A 19,546-nucleotide genomic window follows, 5' to 3' on the forward strand; every position below is an offset into this window, starting at 1 on the left:
ACTTTTCTGGTTTTAGAAATGCAGTTGTTATTGCGTTGTTGATTTCACTGGTCTGAATTCATTATGCTTAAATTGTATCAGTGTACTCAGCACTCTTGACATAAAACTACACTGAATTATTTTATGTTATTATTTTAGATCAGAAATCATCTACACGTGGTCAGTGGAACTCATAGTCCATTAAACAGTCGTTCTTGATGTTTTCTCATGTTTTGTGATTTCTGGGGCATGTCATTTTTCCATCTTGACATTAATGGTCTTCAGACATTTTTGTCAATAATTCATGAGAGATTCAGAATGACATTGTGAAGATCAATTTATCAGCATTTGTCTTTTAGATGCACTCTTTTTTGAGTCATCTGAGAGTAACACGATTCAGCTGATCTTGTTGCACCTTTTTGTCTGTATTCTTTGCAATATTCTTTAGTGTGTTAAAAAGGTTTTTGGATCAATTGTATCATTCATTAGTTTAGTACTTTAAACAGTTTTCTTCTTAATTATAGCAAACTTTGAGTGTGTTTCTCATTATTAAATTTTTTTTATCTGCTTTCAGCTCTTCTAACTATTACCACTTTTATTTTCAGTCAGAGCCCGAGACTGCAAGAAAAAAAATGTCCACTTATTAAGATGGATCAATACATTTGTTATACTTTCACACTGCTCAAAAACTGAAACCTTACCTGAACAAAAACTCAGGAACTTTTTAATCATTGAATGTCTTTTTGCTCTACATACAAATTGTGTTTTGCGTATTTTCTATGTGAAAAAGTAGGTAATACAAGATTAAAGAAAAAAGCAGGCTAATCAAATCTGCTTTCAGATTTTTATGATAAGGTAAATGTTTAGTGTACTATAATTTGAGAAGTGATAACGAAAGAAATTTCATAGTCTTTACCTTGCTCACTTTTACAATAAATCACAGCGGACCTTGTAGTAGTAGATATGGAAATTCAAATTTTCAATATGGACTTAAATATTATTAATTGGCTATAAAGCAGCAAAAATGTCTTGTCCTTTTTCTGGTTTCCATTTGCACAGAACTAAAGTCAAATTTCAACAGAACAAATTATTAATGTTCCTACTTATTATCAGGATGAGCCCACAGGGCGGGCTGCAAGGGATCCTATAACTTGATGGCAAAAATGCATCCAGTGAAACATTTTTGATGGGATCATATTTTTTTTACTGGAAAGTGTAATGCATTATTCAGCGGGCAGATCAGGCAAGGGCCGCAGCTGTGATCAGTCTCTGGTATGTAATGCACTTGCAATCAAGCTAAACGGTGGAGCAGAAAATTTTGCAGCAACAGTTGGAGAGATGCAGGAAGTTTCTGAATTAATCGTAAAGTCTAGAGAAGGAATAAACAGAATGTTACAGTTCATAGTACAGCAATTTATGGATCACAGTTTTATAGAAAACAGCTACTGTTGTCAACTCCATTAATGTTCTAAACGGATTTGTGCCCCTTTAAATCTTTTTAGATTTAGATTTAGAACGAAAATGTATGGATTCTGTAGTAAACTGACTTCTGATACCCTAAAATGGTGGCTGTGATGATGATGATGATGATCATTATTGATCATTATTACCAATAATAGCAGTAATGTCTGGTTGACTTATTTTTTATTTTTAAATTAAAAATGTTACAATCCCTTGGGCGTGTCATAACAGGATCTTTAAAATATCAGGTCTCAGACAGCAGACATCCACTCCCACAGACTGAGTCTGGAGGCTTCCTCTTCCTGCTTTTTGAATGGTCTCCTGACCAATTTTCTTCCCACAACTGAGACAGAGAGCAGCAGCTCTTTCCCTCAGAGGTTTCTGGGGAATGTGCTCCAACTGGGTGTATGCTCTCACAAAAGCCACAGTACCTTTACATTTTATGAAATAACAAAAAATGAAATACAGTGTATTCAAACAAAAACAATTGCCTGCACTAATAATGCTTCCATCTTGGCTAAAGGAAATAACAGTATGCCGAGCATTAAAATAAACGCACTCTATTTATGCAGGTGTGTTTTTAGAAAAAAAATAATAAAGTACCTGTATATGAATTCTTAAAAGTTTTGGGTATAATTTTGATCAATGGATCATTCAGAAGTTTAATGCTGAGTGACTTTGTTGTGTAAGTACTCAATCACGTAAGTGGTAAGAGTTGACTGGACACAGGTGATGATGTGATTCAACCCTCTGAATGTCAGTTGTGGTGAAAACCAAGAAGGAAAACCACTGTGGACAGAGAACAAAGCCTTCCTGTTGGAGGCTGTACTAAGTCCCCCCCAGCTGGACTCTGGAACCAGGTTTTGTGACCACTCTAAGTGATAGTATAACACCTAAAGCACAGATGTTCAAAATGACTCTTTAATTATTTTGTGTGAAAGACCAGTTAGTGAAGAGGTCCCAGTATGCTAGTCTGGCAAGAGTGTCCCATCACTAGAGAATTCCTCTTGTAGTTATTATTATTCTTATTGCAGATTTGAAGTTAAAAGATAATGTTGTGAAGGATTTTAATATTTCCATATCTATTTCTTCATGTTTTTTGCTAAATTTAGCTAGACAGGAATAAAATAAGCACTTTGTAAGGTGTAATGCTTAATTTTGCTTAAAGTTGTCCCCGTCACTATACTGGGGCATTAGGACCCACATGGACCGCAGGGTGAGCACCCCCTACTGGCCCCACTAACACCTCTTCCAGCAGCAACCTTTGTTTTTCCCAGGAGGTCTCCCATCCAGGTACTGACTAGGCTCACACCTGCTTAGCTTCAGTGGGTTGCCAGTTGTGAGTTGCAGAGTGATATGGCTGCTATCTTAATGACTATAGACCTGTTGCTCTTACCTCCGTTATAATGAAGACTTTTGAACGTATGATACTTCGCTATCTCAAAACTATTACAGATTCACCTCTCAATCCTCTGCAGTTTGCATATAGGGTCAAAAGGTCAATAGATGAACTGTTAACATGGGCCTTCACTACATTTTGCAACATCAGGAATCCTCAGGCGCATGTGCACAGATTCTTTTTGTGAATATTAGTTCTGCATTAAATACTACCAGAACTCCTTTACAATAAATTGTTACAGATGAATGTTCCATTTTCCATCAGTGGATTTCTTTTTACCTTTCTGACAGATTGAAGGTAACAGGTGTGGCTAGGCCCTTATTTGTCACACTGTCTGTGAATAATGGTGTACCTTAAGGATGTGTGCTTTCCCTATGACTCTATTCCATGTATACCACGACTGCAGTTCTAGCAACTCTTCCCTCATACTAAGTTTGCGGATGACATCAGCCTTTTAGGTCTCATTACTAATGTTGATTAGATCGTGTACAGGAAAGAGGTGATTTTATTGGTATCATGATGTGTTAACAACCACATGGAGTTTTAACCTGGAGTTAAATACTCTTGCAACAGTGGAAATGGTGGTTGATTTCTGGCAAAATCAAAACCAAAACCTTTTTCCATGTCCTGTTAATCAATGATGTGCCTGTGAGTGTGGTGGAGTCCTTTATTTTCTTAGGGATTATGATCTCCAATTCCCTTAAATGGGACATGAATATCACAGTATCACAAAGAAAGCAAAGCAGAGAATGTACTTTTGTGCAAATTGAAAAACTTTAGTGTCTCTCAACCAATTCCGATACTGTTTTACAGAGCCATTATTGACTGGTTCCATGCTTCTATAACTGGTTTGACGACACTTTTGCCCATTATTAGGGAAAAACTGCAGTGGGTTGTTCACTCTTCAGAGAGGGTCATTGACTGTCATTTGTCCTTCATTGATGATTAGTACAATTCTACAGCAAAGAAGAAGGCAGGAATGATTGCTGATGACCCTCCCACCCAGGTTACCACCTGTTTATAAAATTTCCTCAGGAAGATGCAACTAGTCCATTAAAACCAGAACCACCCGGTATTTGACAGCTTCTTTCCTAGGGCTGTCTTTTTGAATTTCTAGGTATATGTGCAATTTTTAAATGATGTCTATTAGTCTTGATGTGTATGGCATATGTAAAATGTTTTTACAGCACCAAGTGTGCATGAAATGTACATGTTGAGTAAAGGTGATTCTGATTCTCAGACACTTGGCAACATAGTATCACATGTCTGCATTACAGCGTAAATAGCATCTTCATGTTCTGTAACACCCTGTACTGTTTTTTGTTTGTTCTTCCTAAGGCTCTTATAACTAAGGTGCACATGTTTTTTATGATTATTATTTTACAAAACAGAAAGGTCTCAGTCTATCATTAATAAGTGGGTCTATATTTATCTGTTTACCTTGGAAATAAGAACTCAGAAAGCTCCTGCAGAAGGCAAAACTGGTTATTATTGATGGCATTAATCGGGCTCAAGAAGCCTCTTACTTTCTGCTGTCTGAAGTTTGAAGCAAGTGTGCATGCATGGACTTTTTTTGAATAACCTTGTTAGATTTGTTTTTTTTTCCCCGCATTGGATAGATCTTGGTTCACAAAAATCACTAGCACAGGATTTTAAAACTTTGTTCCTACTTTTCGCAGAATAAAGATCAGAATAGTTTCTGCAAATACTTTTTTAATGTTGGGATTATGGATGTAGGAAATATTGTTCTAATTAAATTCAGTTTAGTCCATTTAAATCCAGTCTTCGGTTTTAGCCATAAAAGGCTTAAATCAGCACTAGAATCTCTGATCTCTTTTAAATAAAACAAAAAGCTGTCAAATTTATTACATGAAAATATGAAATACTAAAACGGGTGTAGGTAAAATTTTGAAGGGAGATGTTATGTGTCATTTTAAAGTATCGATATAATTTTGGACCTGATGAATTTACACACTTCAGAAAAATTTGCTAAAACCAAATCCAAGTAGTGTTCTATTATTGAAGCTAATTGATGCCGGTGATCTCTCTGGTTTCACATGGAGCAACAGGCAGAAAGAGGGAGAACATGGTTGCTATTTGAGGGCCAGAAGAGTGGCACTTTCAGACTGTCATTATGGGCTGGGAACACAGGGGAGGACAGTGAAAGGTCCAACCCAGGCACAAGAACTTTTTCACCATCTTCAGGAATAGGAGACACAGGAAAGCCATGGCAAGGGACTCTTCTGCCATCTTACATGCACCTGTCATCTTTTGAATTTTACATTGTTATCTTGCTAAGCACAGTTAACCTCCGATACCTTGTGAAAAAAGATTTAATCATTTAATGATTATGGGGGAACAGAGGAAGATCCAGGAGAAAGCCAGTCCAGACTCAGGGACTCTTCTACCCAGATACAGTATTCAGCTACAACTATAGCCTATATTCTAGTATATCTGATTTGAGATGCGGTTTAAAATTGAATGTTAAATACAATTTTAATTTTATTGTCTTTGATAGCTATGCAGAAGCCTTTTCTCATTTGGGGAGGACAGTGAAAGGTCCAACCCAGGCACAAGAACTTTTTCACCATCTTCAGGAATAGGAGACACAGGAAAGCCAGGAGATATCTGAATATGGTGAAAATATGAGCATGTGATCTTAAAAGGTCTTAGTCTGACCATTTAAGACTAAGACTAAGACTTTAAGACTTAGTCTGGAAAGGAATGTCAAAATACTAGATCCCTGCTGCAGCATCACGGCCTCAACAAGACCAGAAATTAGTAACACATACTATATGGTTCTAGTCCTAAACACATTTAAACTTGATGATGTCTTCATTGAAGTATCACAGCATCCAAAAGAGAATCTGTTATTGTGCAAGTGGCTTGCACAATAGTTTTAATGCATAAGTCAAGGGTGAGTTTAATATTTTTTCCGCAGTAATCTGAAGCAAAACAACTGTGAACTGTTAAGATTTCAAACCATATGAGTATGTTGTTTTTTTGTCAAATATAAAGTTCTCTTTCTGTTTAGTGTGTGTGTCCTACAAAGCAGCATGTCTAATGCTTTATTTGGTCAGTGTCCTAAAGGATTGTGATTACTTCCGTGATGGGGGTTGATGGAGTGTTTTCTAGGAAGGCATCTCATCTGTCCACTTAAGTGTGGGAGATAAGTCTGCCAAAAAATATATTGTATCAAAATGAGTAACTGCCAGTAAAAGCAGAGATTTTGGGTGAAACACCTCAGTTATTGTGTAGTATGTCTTATGTTTTGTGTTGTTAAACCATTGAACAGAGACTGCTGAAAATTATTCACTCTTGTCAGTCATACAAATTAATGTTCAAATTGCAAAGAGGAGTGTCTTGGGAATTAAAAGAAGATGTTTTGATGAATACTCAGCATTATTTTTTGGTCAGACATTCATTTTTTTTTAGTGCTCGTGTAAAATCTGTGTGGCATGATACAGTTCTTCAGATTATGCTAGTCATTTCTTCTTGCAGTGTTTTATTATAACACTGTAATCAGACTTAAAGAACTGCAATAAAAGGAAGATGTTAACCAGACACACATTTATAAATCACTGACTGTAGGGCATGATCTGCAACAGCGCCCTTGCATCGTACAGTAGGTGGATAAACACATTACTTGGGGTCATAATACAAAAGAAAACCGATAACATTTATTTCACCCACTACTTTTTTATTTGTTGTTAGAAACTGCGTGCTGCAGGTCCTGAAACTGGAACAGTTTCTGCAAGTGATGTAAGTACTTAAACTACATAAATCGTTCATGAAACTATAGATGCCACAGAGCCTACACTGGCTTCAAGGCTTTAACCTTTAAAACAGTCACTTTGCCTATTCTGTTGAGTGTAAGATACAGTTGCACCAGAAGTATTAGAATGGCTTCTGGCTAAACTATGAGCTTTTAACATTGTTCTTTCCTTGCTTCATTCTCTCTCTAATCTTCTTGCTGCTGTCTGAGGCACAATTGTTTTTTTTTATTTAAGTAATGCAATGCTTGCTGATGAAATTAAACTTTTCTTAACCTTGAAAATGTATCTGGTAAACAAATAAATAACGGCACATCGACAACAACAAAAGAACCATTTGCAGTATGTGTATATTATCTCATATAGTATGCAGCTAAATATATGGTACACTTGCTTTTTGAGTTACTCTGTCATACATTAAGTAGTCTCAAGTGTTTTTTAATGATAATCTCTTCAGGTAGGATTTTCATTAAACATCTTAAAAGCCATATATTCAAGAACCTAGCAACAATAACTACTAACTTATACTTGACTACAGTCAAGACATCTTCTTTCACTTTGCATTCCTCTTCACTAGCAGTTGTTTTTCTGGACCTTTTTGCTTTCCATGTCCTGCATTTCTTGGCACACTGAATGAATGAGTATCTATTCTTAACAGCTTTTTGTGCCTTTTCTGTTTCTTCTGAAATGTCAGTGTGCTAAGCTTAATTACTAATTGTGCTGCCTTTTTGGTGAACTTTCGTTGGTAAAAGGTGGCTAATGTCCATTCATGATTTTGGGGTTAGGTTCATCAAACTGAACTCACTGTGGTTTACTCCTTTAATCATTTGTAATCACCTGAGGTTGGTGCTGATGGAGATGTTGACAGATTGCTATTGTGCCACCTTCTTTGAATAACAAAAATGTTAGCAACTGTATACACTGGTTTCTTGACTTTCCTCAAACTCTGATTTATATTCAACTAAATCCATATCAAGTAAGTATGATCTACAGCAAGCTTTTATTTAATGGAACCTTAATGTTCTGCCCTTTATTATTCTCTTAACATACAGTTTTCGTGATTTGCACCTTCATCTTTTCACTTTTCTTTGTGAGGTACAGTAGTAATAGTAAAATTTAATTGACTTGAGACCTACGAGATTTATGTAAAGGGTTTTTGGGTTATTGATCCTTAATTCTCACAAACAAAACTTATTTCCATTTAAATTTAAAAAAAGAATGCATTTTATTACACATGCTATTTTTAATTGACAAGTGATTTTTATTTAGTCCTGCAGCTGAATTAATGATTAATCATGCAAGCTCATATGGAAGTGCTTAATTGATTAAATGTTTATCCCTGGAGTGAAAATGGGAGGACATATAATTTCTTGAATTATTTAGCACATCCCAAGCAAGGTCACATACAACTAAAGGAGCTCTTGTATGTTTTCTTTTATATAAAATATAAATGGCATTCAGAAATTTTAAATAGAACACAAAAAACAGGAGCAAAAAATTCAAATGTGTGATATTCTGTTCTGAGATTTAGTATCATGTGACCTGCATATTATGTGATCTGCTTATTGTGAAAGTCTTGCACACTGAGAAGACAAAGAGCTTACTTTTACATTTGGTCAAAAGCACAGGTGTAATATATTCTTCAGATGACACCTGAAGAAGGCTCCACGGCCAAAATGTTGTGTTCTCTTTCTTCTTTTTTTCAGCATGGAATAAACCTATTACTTTTTCCTTTGCAGCCTTCGCATGCTGACGCAGCTACCCACCTGAACTAATATTAACTGACTTAATTTGAAACTGAGCTCATATTCAAGTTGACAGAAATGTCTCCAGTTTCCCAGTGAGCTTGTTCCAAATTTGTTTAACTTACGTCTACTCCTTGGAAATCCAGAAAATATGTCGCTTTTTGGTGTTGCTTTTTGGTCTTGCTTTTTGGTGATGTTCGGGGTTGTATGTTTTTGAAACCCCCAATTCCATTTTCAGTTATGCCGGTTTCCAGGTGTGTGTAGTTTCCTGTTGTGTTGTACACATTTGGGAGAAAAGTCCAAGTGTGTTGATGGAATTAAGTTCTACTTATCAGCACTGAATTAACCATTACTTGTTCCTTTCCAGCTAACACATGCAGACGCAGCTTGAACGATTTTCACTTGTTCTTTACATTTATCTTGCATGTTAAAGCAAATTTTCCTTTTATGTAATAAAATATATATTCCCCTACATAGTATTGGATCGTCATCTGAGTTTTCTTTTGATTTTCAGAGTTCCCAGTATGTTCAGTGTGTGGCAGGTTGTTTGCAGTTAATGCTGAGAGTTAATGAGTACCGTTTTGCATGGGTAGAAGCAGATGGTGTAAACTGGTAAGTAGAAATTCTTTTGACAGATTTTACAAATGTAATTATGTAGTGTCTGTAAAGACCATACTGTCTGAAAGCTTTCCCGCTGAATGATGCAGAGCAGGAGTAATCTGGTTATCACAATATATAAATGTGTTCTAATATGTTAATGAGGGGATGGAGTTGAATTCATTTTTATATATCTAATTCTATTTTTGTATAAATCTTTTGTTTTGTAATTGTATTGTTCATTTCAGAGTTATAGAAAATATTTGATGGTAATAAAAAACAAATAAAAAACACATACAGTGGGTTGTAAACTACTGCACCAGAGAGGTTACCTTATAAGGAAGATACTGTTTTTATCGCTGGGGTTAGCACTTAAGCAGTAATAATTAATTGGCATATTTTACACCTTATTCTGAACATGTTTTTGTCATGATAGAAACCTGAATATATGCCGGCACCGTCGCAGTTAAAAATAAATGTAACAGAAGAGATGCTAACTAAAGAGTAAAACTAACAGAATTATTTGGATCAGTTCTATGATACAAAGTAAAAAACATGCTGAACTACAGCTTGCAATTTGGGTTCGTGTCACAATGCAGTCACTCCTTACTTCCATATTTTGTGGCAAAACTCCCAATGAACAATTTCAGTGACAGCATTCATGACCATGACATGACCACTTTGCTTCTTATTATAAATCAAAATGTAATTAAAAGTTTCACTGTACATCAGGAAAACCCTTGCTTGCCTTTGCGAATAGTAGTGGTCTCAGGCATCATTTTGGGTTTGTCTGGAAATTTGTCTTTTCATACAAGTATAAATTAGCTGATCATCTTTGTTATTTGTTTATTTTCACAAATCCACCTAAATGACTTTCTTACTATATATGCATATTTTCATATATATCTTCAAAAGTGCCTTCATGAACATGACTTGTCCTAATTTTGTTTTCAGCATCACAGCAGTCCTGAACAACAAGTGTGGATTCCAGTTACAGTATCAGATGATCTTCTGCATCTGGCTCTTGGCTTTCAACCCTCAGATGTGTGAATACCTGCGCAGGTACAATGTTGTTCCTGCACTGTCAGACATCCTGCAAGAGTCTGTGAAAGAAAAAGTTACCAGAATTATCCTTGCTGGTTTCAGGGTAAGTTGAGCATTTAATGCATTTTATCTCTGGATGAGTATGTTAGGTATCAGTTTGTTTCTGCATCTCTTGTTTCTGCAAGATGTACCACAAATGTAAAAGATGTTAAAGCCTGGGTCACACATTCGGCAACGTGACTATTGACACTTTCTGTAAAATCTTAAAAACTGGACTTCTTCACAAACAATATCAAAGTACAAGTCACAGTGCTCAGGTAGAATGTATAGATAATGGATGTAAATCTGAGAATGGAATCACTTTTTATATCAAAGCATTATCACTGTGGAAACAGCTACCCAGACATCTTGTTGAAGTAATATGCTGACTTTATTTAATAAATGGCTAGATGACGTCTTTGGATCAGTTAACAACCAAATGAGCTGTGCTGTATGTACCTGATGGTCTTCTGTCATTAATAATCTTTCTTATTTCTTACAGTATATAAGCTGCATTGAATTTTCATTTATCAATTTTCTTTGTTTTCCATTACATTTTGGTAGCAAGTACCTTTGCTTCAGCTGTTGGTGTCTTGATCCATGTACACGTTGCAATAACAATCCCTTCTGCTTTCTCATCATCTCTTACTTAGCAAAGTGTGCTTGAAATAAAGCTCTTTTCTTTGCAATTACAGGCCCTGCTTTAGTGAAAATATTGCACCACATTTTCATTTTTTATGTAATTCATTTTTTATATTCAGTCAGTAATGTAGCCAGGTAACCATGATGTATTGCATGTTTTGAGGTGTGAGATATTTAATTGCTGTGCATGCAATCTGTTTTTTTATATTGCACTCAAAAAGGCACATGGAATGTTCCGTTAAAGTACTGATATTTGTAATTGTTTGTCAATATAATCAAAATATTTCTCAAATGTTATTGTAGATATAATGATTGGTGATATACCAAATCTTCTTTTCTATGATGAGTTCTTTATCTCAAAGAAGTTCTCAAACTTTTAGTTAGGTACAGCACTTTACAAGCTCCCAGACTTTTCCCTCCCAAAAACGGTTTGAAGAGAATCCCTTACTACATATGTAATAAGAAAGTAAGACACATATGACTTACAAAAAGTACTTATAAAAGTCTACTTATACATACAGTATAATTGTAGAAATTGGATGTATAAATAAACAGTATTTGTGTTTATACTACATAAATCCACTGTGATCCCTCACAACATTTTATTTTAAGCAGGTGTGCTGATGTGATGGTTTGAATTTACTGGAACCATTAGCAATTGAAATAGTAAAATGCTAGAGTACTTTTATGGCTGCTAGGAATCAATCCAAAAAAAACGTAATTTTGATTCAAAGTATACAATATGCAATTTAATTAACACAACAACAAAATGTATAAAACAGGCCAACAATAATCAAAATATACAGTATTTGAATCAAATGACTGAACACTCACTCGGGGATTCCAAAGATACTAGTCATATAACACTTGTTATCCACTTGTTAATTAAAATCAATCTCATATAAGTGCTTCAATATTCATATTCTGAAAAACGAGTAAACAGTAAGTTGTTATGGGCGAAACTTTATCAAAAGTATTTGGAATGCTTGTTTCATTCTCATGATTTATAATGTGATCTTTAAACCGATATTCATCCAAAGCAACACGCAGGCCAGGTAGTTTGATGAAGAGTTTGAAAATACCATGTGGAGAGTTGGAGCTTTTGGGAGAGATTTTTTGCAACGGTCCGGTTTTCTTCCACTGGATCAGTATCTAACTGGACAAAAAGTCCTTGCTAGTGTCTCCATGAGCTTGGCTGTCCTAGAAGGTGTGAACAAGGTGTGACTCTGGTCAAGTGTGTGAGTGAAATGGAGTTGTGGAGAAACTCAAACAATTCCTGGTTGTACAGTAGGTGCGCTACTGAATATACACCAATATTCATGCTTGTCGACAGAAGTCTGACTGCATTCATTTTGTTGATGAGGCAAAATTTAATTTGGATAGGTAGTGTTAAGATGTCTCTTGTTGTACAGAAAATCTTGGGCAGAATTCTGTTTATACACTGACTCTCTCTCTCGCAGCCTAAAGTTTCTTAATTGCCTCCTTGAAATTTGCACACTGATGGTTATCGTGTTACCAGGTGTGGAATGAGAGACCAAGTTTTCATTGTTGTGCAGCTCCTTTTAAGTTCTATAACCATTCTATAACCATTCTATAACATTCTATAACATCTATAACGTCTATAACGTCATCAGATGTAGTGTTTTTCCCCATCCATCAGGTTCCTCATTGGCAAAATATTACATTATATTATTGTAATGAAAAAAAAAGTTGAGTAGGAACATTTTTTTCATTTGTTCCATATTCAGTAATTGTAATCTTTTACTTTTTTCAAAAAAAGTAATTTGGATTCAAAGTATACAATATGCAATTTAATTAACATAACAACAAAATGTATAAATCATTAAAAATTCACATTCACAAGAAAATCATTGAACGCTTCAGGAAAGCTCTTGACATTGAGTATAAAAAATTGCAAAGACAAAAGAGTTAGGAGCTGTTATAAATAAGCAGTTGTGGAATGTAACTGGCAAGGAAATAGGCATGCAGCCTTGTCGGTTCTAGAAAATCCTTGTGAGCCTAAACTTCATTTTTTTATTAAAATATTTTATGTGAATGTTCAGATTTAGATCATAAATATAATATTTTTCAGATTTTCCTGGTTTGTTTTGTATTTACAATAATAATCCATCCATTGCTGATGTAATCATATCAATGCATCAATTTGCTAACCACTTTAGCTGATTTCTTCAGTAACTCAGACCTTGGGCTAGGCCCAACGGAGTAGGGTTCCTCTGCTGGTCACGGGATTTGAACCGGCAACCTTCCAGCCACAGGCTCAGATCCTTACCCACAGAGCCACCGCTCCTCCCTCATTTCTCTGTGTTATGGGCTCTGTTGCTGATCCCTGGTGTGTGACATCTTTTGCCCTTTTCTGGCTACCTCACACTTTCTATAAGGAGCACGCTATTAAATAGGGAGAAATGCAGCTGTCAGGTTTCAGGATAGTAAAGACCAACATCTGCCTCCTCTCAGACAGTGATTAGGCTGGCTGCCTACCACAGTGGTCTGCATGGATCCAGTACAGCTCATAATATTTTGAGAAATGACAGTAATACCCATGTAATGTTACAGTGCAGTGAGGTGGAAGAAAAATTTCATTTCAGAGGTATTTATATCACATAAGATTATACCCAAGTGCTTTATGATGTCATTCAATGGAATTATTTTCTTGTAACACAGATACCTTTGTCTTCATTCATTCTTTCATTCATCACTCAGTTTTCTGCAACATGAAAGCAACCATAAGGTCAGGTTTCTGATTGGAAATATGGTAACAGCTCTAAAGTTAGATTACTCTAGACAGAAATAACAACTGATTTTGAACTTGATACATTAGCTTCCACAGTAACATCTTCTTGCCTCCTTTTAAATAGGATTACCTAGGTGACTAGAGAGTGAAAAAAACATTATCTGACATAAGGTGTACCAAATTAATATATATACTGTATATATAATGTCAGGAGGTTAGGGTTAGCTTCTCTTGCTGCACATCATAGCACAGTGGCAATACATGACACAGAGTTTTAGAAACAACAAATCTAAACTACCAAGGCAATTGTTTTAAATAAACACTACTGTATACTCACTGTTTTTTGGTTTACTTTTTAATTATTGTAATTGCATCTTAAAGTTGTAAATCTTCTTTATCTGGATCTTCCAAATCAGCCAACCTCTGAAAATATTGTGATTTATGCCTTGTGTGGGACTGTTAGCACTGATGTACTCAGCATAAAGTTGTAAATCATTGTGGCTGAAAGACAAACAGCAGTGTTTATACCCTCAGGGATGATGGTGGTGATGATTAGTTTAGCAGATACAATGTAAGGGAGAAAGCTTAGAATGGTATACTTTGATATGTACAAGAGGGTGCAATCTCAGATGGTTGTAGGCGTTGATTTGTGTTTTTGTTTCATTAATGAGCTTCCAGCTGCATTTTTCTCCTCATTCTAAGTGGAATAAAGGAATGAAAAATATACCATATTGTGTCCTAAAAGAGATTTACTGAACCTTATAATGTCGCATATACATAAATCTAAACATACTTTACTGTGAAAGGCATCTTGAAAACAAATATGTTGCACAGTACCATTTTTTTATTTTAAATAATCAATCATTTATTCATGTCTTTAATATGTAAAATGTAAGAACCTGTCTCAGATTGCCTGGGTAGCTTTTACCAATTTTGTAAATAAAACAAAAGTGGACCTGTAGTTTTGAAAGAAGTGTTTAAGCAGGTGTAATGCAAACTAGGTAATATAGTTGATTGATATTCTCAAAATGAAGGGCATTAATACAGGAGTCTGTGGTGAAAATCTGGTGGTAGTGTTGTCTGAATGGTAACTAGGATTTTCCAGTCAGAGCGCTTTATGGTGTGTACTGTTAATACATTTATAACAACAAACTAGGACTACAATAATAACTCCTGAGCGGAATGACAGCTAACCCTTTTGAAATGCTGATACCTACTTATACAGCTAGGAAGAATGGTTCAACAGCAATGTCTGCACTGGGAGATTAAGCCTAAGCCACTTTGGTAGTGGGTCCAGGATCTTAACAAATGATCTGTTCTGTTCAGACTACAGTCATCACTATGTTATAAAACAAGAACTCTAGCAAAGGTTAACACACACATCCAGCCAAACAATAGGTTCTACTTGTTTTGCGTCTGCATAGCGTTGTGGGTGCAGGCATGTTAATATAAGACAGCAAGTTTAAGAACAGAGGTTCAAAAAGTCTTTGAAATAATTACGAGTACTTATACAAAAAGACAGATGAATAATACTTCCTGCTGGAAAGGCCCATAAACCCTCAACCAATCCATCAGTAGGTTTATTGTGCCAGAAGGAAAATATCCTGTAGAGCTGGGAGAGACCAACTAATTCTGAATAAAGATAAATCATGCATACAATTCAAACTGGGTAAAATATTGTATACATTTTTAAATATTTAAAGTCTAACAATGATGATGATAATAAACTTTATTTTATATAACACCTTTAAAAGTGGCTTCTCAAAGCACTTTACAGTAAGAAATAGTTTCATATTGCTCTTTTTGAAAAATTGTTAAATACCTCACCATTATACTTTCTTGAGTTTTGTGCTAGTGTTGGAGCATGTGACTTATGAGGCATATGTGCATCATAATTGGTAGAGAACTTTCTCTTTGGTGCCTATATTGATGTTACAAGTGAATTAAAAGTTGGCGAGTAGCAACAGCATTGTTTAGTGCAGTATCAAAGCAACGTGTCCTGTTAAAGAACAGTAAAATGCTCTTTACACATTTAAAATGTTTTACAGTAGAGTATATTGTATACACACTAGTGTCTTTCAACTAGTTCCAGAAGGAAAAGCCGAAACATGTTATCTAGATTAGTGCATATGTAGTCATGTGTCTCTACCACTTCACAAATGAGGCAAATATTTCCCTCCAATGATGAACTACACAATGATTTGAGCAGAATTACCACTAAAAACATTTTGTAGTAACAAAACTAATGTTACTTACTATTGTACCCAGAAGTAAAAAAAAATGTTGCCCTAAATGATTTTAGTCATGAATAAATTACTGCAAAGACAAACAAGGCTCTGCGTGAAGCTCAAGAACACTGTTGAGTTTTTCTTGCAATCAACACTCATAAATATTGGAAGAAAGTGTCTGGTTTAGACAGTGCAGACCTTGCCCTAATCAGTGTTTTGAAATGTGTGGTAGGAATGCATTATTATGCAATTGAAAGTATTTACAGCAGTGCCCTCAGTGCTTTCAATATTTCTAATTCAATATTTTAATATTGCCTGTAGAAGCAATGCAAATGACATTTAGAAGCCTTTCTTCTTCAGAAAAGCTTTTACTTAATTTGTTCTGTCTGCCCCTTGGATCATCTTCTGTATTTGAATGCTTATCTTTAATTGTGCTAATTTTGTTACCTCTTCTTCCCATAATTCCTTTTTGTGCTCTTACTGTAAAGGGCTTTTAGAACTTTAGTTTTAAAGGTGCTATGTCAAATAAAGTTTATTATTATATTTAACATTTTATTGGTGACAGAGCAAACTGCCGTCATGCTTTTATTCGTGTCAGGTTAAAGGAAATAATTTCTCAGAATGTCAAACATATATGAGTAGCATTTATCTGCAATGATTGTACTCACTGCAATGGTCAGCACACTCAATCTGTATAATAAGCATGCACAAGAAGAGGATTCTGAATGTTTTAAGGTTTTTGTCATTGACTGTCTTTTGCAGTTGAAGATACCCCCTTTTTTGAAGATTAATTTTGAAGATCGTTTTAGTCTGGTTCTTCATTCCAGATATTGAAGGCATGGAGGCGTAGTGTTAGTTCCTGTCCAAATAAATAATTTAGTGGGATTCCAACACTTTTTGCTGCTTTATAGTTCTTTACTTGCATAATGGCTTTCATTACCTCATTATGCACTTGGGGAGTTTCAAACTTGTTTCTAATTTTGTTTTGTGTTGAGTGCTGTATTCTTGATCTTAGAAATGCTCTTTTCAGCATATGTTGACTGCCTTCCATTCCTTTATTAGGTTTTAAAGTAGTCTTTGGGAACTCAGTTTGTGAATAGTCCTTCTGTAAATGCACAGAAAGTATTGTGCTGGTGATTCACAAGATTGTTGATGATCTGGTAATCTGGTAATTCCGGGTATAAAATCTACATCAGTTTGCAGGCAGTGGTGATACCGTATTTGTACTGTCATATCACCCTGTAACTCACAACTGGTAGCCCACTGAAGTTAAACAGGTGTGAGCCTGGTCAGTACCTGGATGGGAGACCTCTTGGGAAAAACTAAGGTTGCTGCTGGAAGAGGTATTAGAGGAGCAAGTAGGGGGCACTCACTCCATGATCTGTGTGGGTCATAATGCCCCAATGTAGTGACGGGGACACTATACTATAAAATGGCATAGTCCTTCGGATGAAACATAAAACCTTCAGTACATTGATTAATATTAATTTTCCATGGACACTGCTTTTCTCCAGGCACTGTTATTGTGGCAGTGGTGAACGGAATTGAACAAGCTGCCTAGATATTTTGTAGAAAACCCTGTTTTTTAGAAATGGCTGGATGAGATTCTTGGATCAGTTACCAACTACCAAACAGGTTATATAAACCAAATGATCTCCATTAATATCTGTAATAAATGAGGGTGATTTTATTAAAAATGCCCTTATTGCTTTGCTTTTTTGAAATTTTCATTTTTTTCAAAACTATCAATTTTGTTTTCACAGCAGTGAAACTATTTAAAAAAAAACAAACAGATGTATGATCTATGACCCAGTGCTGAATACAGAAATAAAAATGCATACAGCCCTACCAATCATTTTCATCAATTTGTAATAGCAAAACACACCACCACAAACTGTATATCATCCAAAACAAGACAACCTCTCCTTCAAGACTGTGCATTTCAAACTCAAGTCCAGCAACGCATTGGTTTTTTATAAGACTGTCTTCGTGATGAATAATCAACATAATCATCATCATCATCGTTTTATTCCCAGTTTTGTATTTTATTTTGGAACACTAAGAAAATCGTGTCAGGACCTGGCTTTATAAAACCTTATACAGCATTTTTTGTTCTATTACACATATTTTTAACCAAAGTAGTAGACACACTGCCCAAGCCCTGGAAAGAATGTTGGCATCCTATATGTGCAACAACTTGATTGACTTTTGAAGAATGAAAATACATTTCGTTTGTTGATTTTTTTTCTGTTTTTGTTTGAGTAAGACACACAAATTCTGATGGTTCAGATTTGAGGCCCAAGAGGTTACCTTGAATTCAACTCCTCAACCAGGCCTGCACTGTTTATTCTTTCTAAGATAATGCAAGATTTTCAAGGGCACATTCTTCCAGTCATAAACCACCTCTGGAGGGGTGTAGTGGTAGAGATTAGGAAAGTTATTTTGCATCCATATGAGATGGATATACCTGTAAATTGCAGAAACCAGACTAGAAGTATTTGGTGTACATTAAAATCTTGAGTGTAATCAGCATGGCTGTGTAATGCAAGTCCATGATTGTGAATGTGGGACCCTTTTTTCTAATGGTAATGAAGCTTTGGAAGAGCCTGTCCTATTGTTCCTATGACAGCAACCTAATCAATTCTCCTGTGCAGGGATATGAAAAACCGTAGTGAGATGGGAGAAATGCATTGTGCTACTGGAGGGTTATGTGGAAAAGCAGATGACCAGTACAAACTAGTTTTGCAGAATTTATTATATTCTTGAAACATCCTTGTACTTTTCTACCAGGTCACAAGTTCGGAGTATAATTAAGTTACTGGTTCCTCTGTACAAACAAAACCTTTAAAGGTTCCTAGTAAAGACACTAAGATATTATCACATTTAATTTAATAAGTTATTCAAGTTATTACATGATTTTCTCTACTGAACAAATGTATGGAACTCTGCTCTGATTGAAATCATAGCTGTTGAAAAGGGAAACTGCAGTGTGAAGATAATGTATTCATTTTGGAGAATTGACCTTTTCAGTTACATTTGGAGTGATTCAGAGCTCTCTATCAGATTCCAACAGTTTTCAATCCAAAAATACATTTTAAAGCAAGATTAAAACACTAATAAATTGTAATAATTAATTTCAATTGTGAACATTTTCTAAAAGATGCTTTGTTGCACTATGCAAACATGATCAGGGCTTTTTTTCACTTCTAATTTTGTAACCTGTTTTCAGTTCCCGAGTTTAAAGATGGTGATACAACCTTTTAAAGTCGCCAACTCAAAAATTATTAATAATCATTCCATTGCATTGCTTTCATCTCGATTAATGCTTTTTCTGTAAATTGTGTAATAGCATTGTTAATTAAGTGGTGTACATTACCTATTGACATTAATCATAGATCCCTTTGTTAGTAATATAATTGATTTATTTAAATGTGTAAATTATTGAAATGCATTTGTTTACCTAGCATCTGTGTATAATTTGTCAACTGACATATTATTTTTAAGAGATTTCTCTTTTCCAGCACTGATCCTTGAACAATTCATGCATGTAAAATAGTCAGATAACGAGTGCTGTAGAACATTTAAGATATACTGTATATTGATATTATATTAATATATATTATATATATTATAATTATATTATTGATATTAAGAAACATAAGTCTTGCAAAATATTTATCTCTTTATTCAGAAGATGTTATTGCCTTGACTTTTGCATTTTTTTACTTGCATGCAATGATCTGTATTTGTCTTCGTTTAATGTTAGCTGCTTGAGGTTTGTCTAGTCTGGAATCCTCTGTAGCCTCCACTGGGTTTGCTAATCCCCTTGCTTTCATATCATCTACCAAAATGACTACTTTACTCACTATAACAGATTCTAGGTTATT

The 19,546-nt window shown here is 35.1% G+C and overlaps 1 protein-coding gene across 2 annotated transcripts in view; it reads left to right on the top strand.

Moving 5' to 3' along the window:
- Positions 1 to 19,546, top strand: part of atp6v1h (ATPase H+ transporting V1 subunit H) — an 86,855-nt gene that overhangs the window by 26,106 nt on the left and 41,203 nt on the right. Inside the window, exons 7-9 of one of the 2 annotated variants that reach the window (XM_088919692.1) lie at positions 6,554 to 6,601; positions 8,872 to 8,969; positions 9,909 to 10,101. In XM_088919692.1, the coding sequence (XP_088775818.1) occupies positions 6,554 to 6,601; positions 8,872 to 8,969; positions 9,909 to 10,101 (339 nt within the window). The remainder of the gene's footprint in view (positions 1 to 6,553; positions 6,602 to 8,871; positions 8,970 to 9,908; positions 10,102 to 19,546) is intronic. The other variant, XM_088919693.1, reaches the window with a different exon arrangement.

Source organism: Atractosteus spatula, chromosome 6 (assembly GCF_055471065.1).
Source record: "Atractosteus spatula isolate fAtrSpa1 chromosome 6, fAtrSpa1.hap1, whole genome shotgun sequence".
Lineage (NCBI taxonomy): Eukaryota > Metazoa > Chordata > Actinopteri > Semionotiformes > Lepisosteidae > Atractosteus > Atractosteus spatula.